The sequence below is a fragment of the Glycine soja genome, chromosome 4 (assembly GCF_004193775.1).
Source record: "Glycine soja cultivar W05 chromosome 4, ASM419377v2, whole genome shotgun sequence".
Taxonomy (NCBI): domain Eukaryota; kingdom Viridiplantae; phylum Streptophyta; class Magnoliopsida; order Fabales; family Fabaceae; genus Glycine; species Glycine soja.
In genome coordinates this window covers 17,358,079-17,370,421 of record NC_041005.1, presented here as the reverse complement: position 1 = coordinate 17,370,421, position 12,343 = coordinate 17,358,079, and the positions used below count along the sequence as shown (strand labels likewise).

Below are 12,343 nucleotides of genomic sequence, written 5' to 3'. Positions count from 1 at the left end.
TTTTTTCATTAATAAATTCTATATATTATTTGTCGAGTGTGATATTCCAATAAATATGTACTATTTTAATCTATTTCAATTAAAAATATATTAATTTAACTATTTAAATCATTATTCCATTTACGATCCATTATAAAACTCACAGCATAAAAAATATGTAGTACCATTTCACCTTGGAATGTTATTTAGAAGTCTATAAATAAAACTTGTTTTATGTAGAAGTCATTGGCCAGTAATGCAATTACACCAAAAAAAATTGGACTAAAGCAAAATATAGTCACAAAATAAGTCAAACTTCCAAAATAATTCCAAATTTTCTAATTGCATTTGCTTTAGCACACGAATTCCTTCACATCTTTTCTGCAGAAGAAAACATAATGTTAAGTGTTACTGAACAAATCATATTTGTTAAAACATAATTTGTTATATAAAATGAGAGATATAAATGTAAAATATAATTATACAACATCAAAATACTTGTCATGATATCAAATGTACCTATAATTTGGCATCAAGGCATAAAAGACGATATGTAATCCTTCTTCCCATCCAATGGAAGAGCTTTTATAATCGCAAACTTAATGGGATTTTCTGTCAATCAATCGATTGCTCTATGTCGAAGTGCACCATTAAAATTAGGTATATTATCTAGCTCACTCACCACTTCATGTACCACTTCTTGAGCTTATTTTATCTCCATCTTTTTTTTGTTCTTCATCTTCTTCTTAGTCACTTCAACAAATTCTTTCAATGACTCGGCTACTTCTTTCATTGAGGAAATCATCCCTTCTTTCTCTCCACTCTTACTTGGGCAAATATTTTTTTCTTGTGGTGGAACTTGATCCCTCTAAGTCAAAACTCACACTATGAATTGCTTCCTCTTCATTTGTTTCTTTGCTCATGATATCATCTGCATCTAATGCATTTTCTGCTCTGATTCCAATAGCTCTATCCTTTGCACATAGGTCAACAATATCATCCAATTAGGAATGACTTTGAATCGAAATCGTTTGGCCTCTTCATGTGACTTGAAAAAAAAATAGAAACGCGTTAATAACATCACAAATAATAACTACAATTGAATAAAATTAAAAGATGATTGACTACCTTTACATATTCATTCCATGCAATTTCATTTTCAACAGTAATCATGTACTTTGTGCTATCCCAATCAAATCTACTTTGACTAAGAATGTCACTCACAATTCCATACCATGTTCTCCAAAGCTTAAAACAGTTCTTAACATTATCTGCCATGAGGTGAACTCCAAAATGCTTGGACAAAATTTGAGGTGTAGTACTATATGCTACTGCTTTCCAATTTCCATCACCTTTATTACCCAAATTTCTTTTATCTCTAAGCACATCAGCTAGCACACGCACCATTTCCAAGTTCCATGTGAAGTAACTTCTTGTGTCCTCACTAGACATCTTTCTTTTTCCACTTGACTTGTTCTTCACATTGCTTGATTCCATTTCTCTAGACAAAAAAAAATCTCACATATATAATTACATATATATAAAGGTGAGACAAGTCAAATTAGCATTCTACGAAAGTATAAAATTAATTACACATAAAAAGAAAACAAAATCTAAAGTATTATGAAATACAAAAATCCAAAGTATCCACATACATGAGTATAGAGTCAATTACACATAAGAAACAAAATCCAAATCCACTAAAAACATCTCTCTAATCAAAGTTTCTTCTTATCTGATAGGTGACAAACATATTCGTTGCTAAAGTATCACGAAATCTTGTCCATTCCTCAATTGTTTGAATAGTTGTGACTTCATCTCCAATATTATTGTGACTCTTTTCATTTGTTGATTGATTAACTTATTGTCAACAACAGATAAAAGTTCCAAGTCTTGGGCTTCCAAAATTGGATCACTTTATTGTTCATCTCTTATGAAATTATGTAGCATGAAACAAGCATTAATAATTCTTATTTGTGTTTTTATATCAAAAAAAGAAGGAGTTCTTAATATACTTCATCTTTTCTTCAATACCCCAAATGACCTTTCAATAACATTCCTTGCATTTGCATGAGGAAGATTAAATAACTCATTGTAGTTTTGAGGGGTGTTGCCGATCCACTCATTAAGATGATATCTAGTCCCTCAATAAGGTGCTAAAAATCCAGGGCCATTTGTATACCCCGCATCCACAAGAAAATATTTACCTACAATGGTTTAAAAAAAATTATATATAAAAAATATGCATATTTCTTTTATATGTTAAATAAAGTTTCATCATTTCATAATATTATCATTTGGAATATAAAGACAGTTTTGACGATGCAAAACATCTCGCAATACTCGAGAATCTCCTGCTGATCCTTCCCACCCAGGCAACACATATATAAACTTTAAATCTGGACCGCAAACTCCTAAAACATTTGTAGAGATATCACCTTTTTTATTACGATATCTAGGTCTATCTTCTGCAGCAACTGTTACTGGAATATGTATCCCATCAAGTGCTCCAATCGAATTTTAAAAACATTTTAAAATAAAAAATAAGTTGTAATCACTTAAAGTACCTTATAATTACTAACAAATGACAAACTTACCTTAAACCATTTCCATTTTTTTTCCACCGAGCCCTCTAGATTATAGTCATGGAACTTCAAATATTCTTTGCTTACTTTCATTATAGCTCGCAGGATATTCTTGAATTACCTACTTATTATTTCCATGGATCTACAATAACTAAAGTTCACAACTCTATACTTTAGGTTGTGAGCAAGGATATGCAAAAACATTGTCATAGCTTCAGCTATAGGAACTAAAGTGCATAACTCTAATTCCAAATTTCGAGCAGGTTCCTTAACAAAGTACTTGTCATGATACCAAGTCAGTGCACCCAAAAGCATAGTGACAACACTAACAATAATGAAAAATGCTTGTTCAAGTTCTTCTTCCTCTTCTTCATCTCTTCTACGTTTTCTTGAAGCAGCCAAAGCATCAACTATACTACTTTCCATTTCTTGACTATCCACACTATATATGAGGAACAAAGAGGAAAAATAGAGAACAGTGTGTACGTGAACAAGTTGCTTCTCCTTTATACTTTGTAATTTGCTCCCGTCCAACTCCACAATTACGTAACTTACACAAAGGCTTATTCACGTTTTTTAATAGTCAAATCTTTGGCCTATGTGTGTACAACATTCATTTAATTTATAATCAGAATTCAATGAAAATAGATGCAAAAGCCTCCATATAAATTTAGAACACATGAAGGGGTGACAAAGTAAATGATACTAGACCTGGCAGATTCCACAAGCAACCGTCAACACCTACACAAATTGACATTCTGCCCCCCAGGCAAACCTCTAAGGTACTTCAATCATCTGATTTTGTAAGATATTTAAGTAATAGACACATGTTTCATTTATATTTTAAATGCATAAGATTTTGTCCCTAGTAAGATTTTATGATTGCTTTTATTGTGGCCAGCACCCAGAATAGCACCAATTAAAGCATGGCCAAAAACCCAAAAGTTTTTGGCTAAGCAAAATCATATAATTAGAAAAAACAAGCAGCATTTACTGCTACAATGATACTTTTTAAGAAAAGCCAATAGCTATTTAGAAAGTAAAGTTTTAAGACATATATTCTTCCAAATTCAGATTGATTTGAATGTTTTGAAGTTAACTACTCAATCCTCACATTTTCTCATTTGTGTTATTTTGGCTATGCATGACAGTCTTGTAGCATTCCAAGATGTAGACCAGCCAGAAAGAATGAGGTTGAAAGCTTCAACAAAGAGGATATTATGGAGATGAGGCGCAGGTACTTGAATCAGAAAACAATGAGAAGAAGCCTAAGTGATCTTGAATTTGAAGAAGTTTAGGGGTTCAAGGATTTGGGGTTCTCATTCGAGAAAGAAACCTTAAGTCCAAGTTTAGCTAGCATACTACCTGGTTTGCAAGAGAAAAAAAGAGATGAGACAGAGGAAGATAAGGCAACAAGGAGACCATACTTATCAAAGGCATGGTTGGTACAAAGTTGTGCTCCTCCAATTCCAAATTGGACTTCTCACAAGTATGATAATAATAGCAATTCTTCGTATTTTCCTACTAAAATACATATTAAACAAATTCTTGTGTATATATTTTTTTCTCTATCATTACTAGACTTAGTATTATTTTGGAAATTCTGTTTTCAAACTAACTATAGAATTCTCTATCAAACTAACTTACAGAACCCCACAAAAACACCAACCATGTCCACAATTGCAAAGAGAGATTTGAAATCCTTTAAACATACATAAAAAATATTTGATCTTTTAAACATCTCCTATCAAAATCTAAATTGATACACAACATCCTATGTCACATCAATTTAGAGTTACTCACATCTCCTATCAAAATCAAAATTATGATACAATCCAAAATATGATAAAATAGTTGGTATATGTTCTGAAAGAAAGAAAATTGATTAAAAACAGTACTAAAAAGAGGAATAGTCCAAATCTAGCCATTGTAGACTGCATTGATACACAACATCTTATGTGTTCATTCACAGTAAAAAAAAACCCAGCAATATGTTGCAGAGTTGGGACCCAACACTAGTTAATCACTGTACTTGGTTTCTCTATTTCAAACAGATTTGTTTCTCTATTTCTCTTTGAAGCATATTCACAAACATATGGTGCTCACAACCTATCTCAACTCCAAACTCATTCAATTCCACACCCACCAACATATCAAAATCATTGAAACAAAATAAATGAAATAGAAAATGAAACATACATCAATAAAATCAAGCGACCCTTGTAGCTACAAAAATGAAATCAAAATCGAGCTACAAAAATGAAATAAAAAATGAAACATAGATTGTGATGAATAGAGATGGTTGAAAGAAAAACTTACTTGTGAGAGAGCGCTACATGTGGTGTGTGAGAGTGGTTGAGAGGGAGAGAGAGCTACGGAGAGAGCTAGTGTGATGAGAGGGAGAGAGAGAGCGTGTGCGACATCGTGAGAGTTGCTGAGAGCTAGGGAGAAAGAGTGTGCGTGAGAGTGGCTGGGGAATTTTAATTCCTCTATCTTTTGGGAGAATTAAAAATTCTATCAATTTAGTCTATTAAAATGCTTTAAAAAAATGATAACATTTTAATTACTTCTAAAATATCCTATCCAAACAAATTATTTTATAAGAAGGCATTTCAATATCCCTGTTAAAATACTTTACCCACTTTAATTTCTCCATCCAAACATACTTAGTGTCCTAGTTTATTCAATATGTAATTTTGGTTTCTTATAAAAAAAATTGAGACATGTAATTGTTTTAGTTTTCAAAATGGTTACTCATTTTTCATGCGTTGATTGTTATGTTTAACATTGAGTTTGATGATGTGTCAACTTCCAATTTGTTTTTTAAAGGTGCGGTATTTTTATATAATTAATTAAAATAATAACAAAATTATAAAAAAATAATTAGATAACTTAAACCAAAAGTTGTTGACACAAGTGGTTCAACACTTAGGTCCTTTAACTAAGGTTTAGGGTTCGATCTTCGACTTGGATATGGAGTGACAACTAGAGGTATCACTTTAACCCAAAAATGAGTCAACCCAGTGCGAGGGGGATTACACCTCCTGGTTATACCGGACAAAGAATAGACTAACTTAATTTTTGTAACTATACTGAGACTAAAGCTTTAAAGTGATACCTATATGGTTTGTGTTTTTTTTCTCCCAAAAAGAGCTCAATTAGATCATTTTTATACTTGATGTGGAACTCACGTGTGATGAGTTGGAGATTTGAATGTGGTTTCATTATCTTACTAAATTATAAAACTTAGTATATAAGTACATCATAATTTAACTACACCAAAATTAAAATATAAACTTATATTACATAAGCAAACAAATACAAAGCTTTTGACACTTGTGTGTCTTACAAAACCTTAAAAAGATACATAAACATAAATAAAAATCCCATACATTGGAAACTACAAGCTATATTAGTCTTCCTCAAAGCAAGCAACTCCAAGCTCCAAGCTTCTCCAAGAGGCGTTCATCCGCTAACATGTAAAAACAGTAAAACTAAAGGGATGAGACACAATGTCTCAGTGAGTGTTTTGAGGACTCTAGGCTTACTCCATTTTAGAGATCATTTTCCTTCCTCTCTATGCTTCTTTGATCTTTTCTTAATTCTCACTTTCATAACTAACACTTTCTAATAATATCTTAACCTTAGACCTTGGATTATACTCTAACTTTTCCTTCGACACTTAGAATTAGCCTCCTATGTTAATTCTAATATCACTATCTGAGCCGCTTAAATACCATTGGCCAAAGTGGCTAAACTACCCTTCTATTATTAAGGGTGTTTCCTTCCCTTCCATAAGTGAGACTCCCTTCATAATGAAGGATTGCTGTGTCCTGCTTCCAAGAAATTGAGTTTCCCTTGTATCCTCAAGGGACAACTAGAAACCTGATGGCTCTACATATAGGGGGCATCTTGGCTCTCCATGTTCTAACTATCATAGAGATACCTCATCATTATTGTTCCCTGGACTACTCATTATCCCTTTGGAAACTTGTACTATTTCTTCTCTTGAAAACCTTGTTCTCTTTTTCTTTTCTTTGAAATCTCATTATATTTATCCTTTCTAAAACCTTTACATGAAAGATCCTTTTATAAGCATTTTCAAAACTTATCACTCCTTGGTTACATAAAGGATCTTGAGTCCCTTTGCACACCGTTTTATGGTGAGCGTGTAACTCTTGGACGTGATTGGTACCGAGGAAGGTTCTACCCTATATCTCTGAGGGGATACTCTTTTTAAAACCTTACATGAACATAACATCTTTTCTTGAAAACCTTTACTAAAACCTTAGGGAAAACTCCCTACCCTTTCCTTTGCTAAGAGGCATAGGTATAATTTTATGTGTCTTAAGTATCTTTTATTAAACAAAAGGTTTGTCGTTGCATACATACAACCCTAAGCATGAGGCAAAATCATTGAATTACACTAACAACACAACATAGCGTCAAGCAATCATATATATACATGGACGAAAACAAAGGGGACAACTGACTAAGTATAAATCTTAATATTACCTATGTACTCTTTTTAGAGGGTCCTAGACCCATACTTTGGGCCTAAACTTGCTTAACAAGACCATTATCTCTTAGCAAAATAAGTCTTCAACGTTCTTACTCGCTCAAGGAAAATATACTCGCTCAATGAATTACTTTTGTGATCACTTGCTCACTTAACGCACAACTCAAAACAACTTTTCAATGTTGCATGCTCGCTCAACACCCAATTTGCTCACTAATCGGAAATTCCCTTACTCGGGATATCACCACTCAACATTCCCTGAAGTTCCTTTGAACCGTTTAGACCGTCCCTCATTGTACCTATTGTATTGTCATTCACCCCCACTTAGTGAATCCTCACTCATCCTTCATGATGAGAAGCATGAACGATGGTTGCATTGGTACTTGTGAATGGATATTAGAGAGTGTATTCCCACTGAGTATAGGGTCATGCCCCAACTCCCGACACAATAATCCTTCTAATTCTAACACAATCTCGCTACCTCATTCATCCATTCCTTCCTCGTAATGTGTGTCGATCCTCATGAAGCTCCTAACTGCAAATATCCTCCATCATGCATACACACGCACACACAAACATATCAAGAGGGGAAAGAAATTAATCATCTTCTCCCTCTAAGATCATTATCAACATAACCTTTTAGTGGAATAGTCCACTTTACAAAATCATACATCACCACATATCTAATCACTAAAATCATTGCAAGACATTCAAAGTAAAATTTTGTCGCGGGTCAAACACCCTTGGATCCAATCTTAAAGTGCGACGGCTTATAATCAACATCATAAATAAACTTAGATTTATAACATGCAACATGTTTTGTCAAGTGGTCACACTCACTTGGTCATACAACCTATAATATAAAAATTCCCACAATTTCACATAATAAAGTCTCAATCAAAGTAAACAACTCATTCCACAATTCACATCATTTATTCCATACATTTCTACATATTCATGACACATTCTCACTAGGAATTGTACATAATTGCCCACTTTGAAATCAATTTTCCCATTGATGTAAAAAACCATTTAAGATAAACCATATATACTTCTCAAGATTTTCAAATACAATGAACTTAGTTTCAGACTCATAACTCCCTAAATCCACTCCCATTTGACCCTAATAGCAAACTTCCCTACACATAATTCCTAAAGTGCACAAAACTTGTTTTCTAATTTCAAGACTTGTAGAAATCCCTTTCTTGCAAAGTTTATATCAAACCCTATGTTTCCATACATGAAGATCTCATTTCCATGGTCAAAATCTACAGAAACCAAGCTCATAGGTATAGTTAATGCAAAACAGAGTAAGATTTATTGAAAAAGAGCAAAACTTGAAATTGTAATTTCATAAGCTATAATAACTCAAATAGGGTGAACCTTATGTCTAACCCTAGGTTTTTGGACCTAGTGAGTTCAATTTTGAGGTCCATAATCACATATTCCTTCTCCAACTTCAAAATTTTTTAAAACAAAGCAATATGCATTTATATCTTGTCGTAACTTAAAAATTTAATTCCAAATGCTATACAACTCCAAATGAGACATATCATGTATGTTTTCCTAGGTTTTGGGGTCAAAGAACTCATTTTTGTGCCCAAAATTCAAAAATACAGCACCCATCATTCATAGTGGGGCAGGTCCAGATACGAAATTCACACAAAGACATGCAAAATCACAACATAAATGAAGTTTAACTTCATAAAATCAAAGCATGGCTCTTAAGAGATCAAGTACTCATCCTTTACCACTTGGTTAACACAAAGAAGCAAAGAGATGAGTGTGGGGTGAGTTGAAACTTTGAGCATCTCCTAGAGTATAGACATGAAAATGGAGCAATAGGAAGAGATGAAGAAGAAAAGATTGAAGAAGAGCATGGAAAGTGGCTAGCAAACACACCTAAGTCTCTTCAAAAATCTTCAAAATACCACAACAATGAAGGAGAAGATAAGAAAAAAAAAAAAAGAGAAGCTCCCCCCCTCTCTATCTAGTCGGGGGCACTAAATGGGAGGGGAGGGTGAGTTGCTCTCCTTTTATAGAGGGCTTAGGTCATGAGGGCTGCCCCTAGGTTTATTCCCTTTTTTTAACTACTCTTAATGACTTAAGTTCTTATTTATTTCCTAATTAAACTCTAACTTCTAAATTAATTCTAGAGTAATTGATTCATTTATTATTTTTTTATTAGACATAACTAAAAATAATTAAAGTGAGTGGGAAAGTGATTCTCTTCTTTCTTAATTAATTAAACTAATAGTTTCTCACATCTAGACGCACTAATGCTCTAAACTTTCATTAATTAGTCTAAATGTAACATCTCAAATTCTACTCCAAATTATTTGCTGGAAAAACATTTATTTAATTTATTTTAAAATACGTGACACTGCTTTTAATTTTTACTTCCAATTGGCAAAAACATCTTTTTATATATTTTTTATTATTAAAACAAATGTGTCAATCAGAAAATAATAAATCCTTACATCAAATTTAAATAAACACGGATATAGAATAACTTGGCCTTCATACATAATTAAATAACATCAATAGTGTCACGAGAAATAATATGGATACAACCCAAAATAGTAGAAAGTAAGCAAAATAAACAATACACCACCGGTACAACAAAATACATGCCCTTGGAGAAAATATCTCTTAAAATACATCAAAATCAGTAAAAGAAATTGGGACCAAAGTAAACCACAATCACACTAGTAGTACTGAACTATCTAAGATAGGTCCTCAGAAGGATCATTACCCTCATCCTCTAACTTTGGCTCTAACTACCATAATAGTTCCTTGTACTCCTTGATCTCTTTGGATGACATGTTCAAATGGTCTCCTCGATCCTTTGTAACTTCAATTGGGTGTACCGGCTCCATGTTATATTTGAGAACATTGCCCCGTTCATCATACTCCATCGAAGTCCATAGGAATTCCAAATCATGACGAGGCTCTTCTAGTTCAAGATACACGCGAAAGTCTTCATAATAATCATCAAAGCTCTAAATGAGATGTAAATCCCCATGGGATATAGCAGGTTAATGTGTGGTCTAAAGTAATGGGCATTGCATCCAAATTTTTTGCTGGCACGAGGTGGACTCGAGTATGGCAAGTGTAACATGTAGTCCATGTTACTGCACACAGTCATGCCCACTCTCTTTGCGAGCTATGTCAAGCCTGCAGATGCCTCAGTTTCCTCGACATTGTCATTACCTAGAAATTGTTGGTTGTAAAGATGTGTCCTTCACTCCTCAAATGCCACAACCAAACCATAATCAAATAAGGAAAACATACAACCTAATTAATCACTACATCTGATTTTTCTATGCAACCAACACTCTCAAGATCCTAAGTGCATACTAGCACACTTGTCACCTATTAGGGCCTAACATTTGTAACCAATCCTCCCAAGTCTTAATGGCCTTACACATTTATTTGGATGATGGTTGAGAGTTATCTCCACATATGGATACAACATACACTGATCCCCAAGCTTCCAACTCAAAAATCCATAGTCTCAAAGCCTGTCGGGAGTAGCAAAGGGAGGCATGTGAGTTTCCCGTGCCAAATAAGTGCACCAAATGTTAGATATTCACCACTCGTTAATTCTCCCAAGTTATTTGAACCTCTCCTCCTAGTATACCCCAGTTTATCTTTGTCCATCATCCACTTTCTCAATGTAATCTCACCTTCTCATAGAAGAAATAGAACCATCAGTTCCTTCTCTATCCAATCCTCTTAAATTCTATCATTGCATCGTGTGCATAGCCCTCATGCCACGTGCATCAATGATCTCAAACATCCAACAAATAAGAGAGAGAAATAAGGCTGAAGTCAACATACTACTTTCTGGGAACCCATCGTGACTCCTTAAGCGGTAGCACCACTTGTCACACAAAACAATCAGACAACATAACGACTATAATTATACCCATCTAACAAACATAACAAATAATTTGTCAAGAGTCAGACACCCCTGAACCCAAACCACAATGTGTACAGATAAAATAACAATATACAAATATATAACAAAATATAAACTCGACACCACATATATAATTTTCCAAAGTTCACACTATGTCGTTCCTATCATTCAATAACAATGATAATATATATATGCATGCATCTCAGTCATTCATTCTATCAGCTGAAAATCACCACAATCCAAAGCATGCATCAATTATCAATTTTGGTAATTTATCTCAACAATAATATAGTAAATAAATCAATTGTTCATAATAAATAATTCTAAGGTAACTTTATCCAAAGGCACAAATTCCTATATTAAGTTGTCTATTGTCTAAAATTACTTTACCACATAGTTTTACAAAGTTCCACTCCTAAACTTATTTAGTATCCTAAGTGCTCTAGGAATCAGTTTTTCATGAATCTTATATACTACCCTACATTTTTACATCTAACAAACTCATTTTTTTATGTCAAAACTTTAAGAAAAATAGTCCATGTTGTTGTAAAAATCAGTTTAATTTCGTGATAGATTTCCATCCTACGAGAAGTCCTTAAACTTGTTTTATTAATAACTTTTACTAGAAAACTCTTATTTAAATGAAATTTAAGGCTATCCCTAAGTTTTAACACCCAAATAACTCATTTTAAACCTTAATAAATCAAGAAAAACAACATATTACATTGTTTTAGTCATGGCAAAAGATACAAAATTCTTAACATTTCACACCTCTTTAATAATTGATTGATACCACACATATTGTAATAAATCAATACATTGATATTTTCTTCAAATACTACAATATTAAATTTCAATTTTTCTAACCATCTTTTCAAAATAGGTCATGAAAAATATAAAGAAAAATTTAAACATCCAACAACCATGCATATTCAATATAAGGGTTTTAGTGTTAGAGAATGAGTTTAAGAACAATGGCACCACATTAACCCACACAACGCATATTCTCATGAATGAAACTTCAAAAAAAAAGTAAAGCTAGAGGGAAACAAGAAACTCCTCCTTGCCTTAAGTGGTGATCGACATAAAATTGCACATTAAGTCAAGGGATAGACACTTGTTGTGTATAGAATTTCTTAGTCACCAAAATGAAAAATCAAAACCATAGGATTATAGCTCCTGAAATTCTAGAGAGAAAAATGTAGATTAAATTGAGTTTTGAGTTTACTTACTCAGGGATTCAAAGCTAAAATACCAAGAATAAAGTCAAAACAAAGTGAGGATAAACAACTTTCCTCCTTCCTCTATCTATGGCACTCACGGGGGTAGCATGAA

At 33.2% G+C, this 12,343-nt stretch overlaps 1 protein-coding gene and 1 pseudogene across 1 annotated transcript; both read right to left on the bottom strand.

The window, feature by feature from the left end:
- Positions 1-332: 332 nt before the first annotated feature.
- Positions 333-1,476, bottom strand: LOC114410628. The gene is made up of 3 exons (XM_028374584.1): positions 1,108-1,476; positions 808-953; positions 333-360 (listed from the first exon to the last, which is right to left on the bottom strand). The coding sequence occupies exons 1-3, from the start codon at positions 1,474-1,476 to the stop codon at positions 333-335; spliced, it is 543 nt and encodes a 180-aa protein (XP_028230385.1).
- Positions 1,477-1,693: 217 nt separating this feature from the next.
- LOC114410627 lies at positions 1,694-2,768 on the bottom strand (annotated as a pseudogene).
- Positions 2,769-12,343: the final 9,575 nt, after the last annotated feature.

Coding starts and splice junctions, on each gene's coding strand:
- LOC114410628 (XM_028374584.1), bottom strand. CDS start 1,476: ATGGAATCAAGCAATGTGAAGAACAAGTCAAGTGGAAAAAGAAAGATG. Junction 954..1,107: donor CATGGAATGAATATGTAAAG/GTAGTCAATCAT, acceptor CTATGTGCAAAG/GATAGAGCTATTGGAATCAG. Junction 361..807: donor AGAAAAAAATATTTGCCCAA/GTAAGAGTGGAG, acceptor TTTCTTCTGCAG/AAAAGATGTGAAGGAATTCG.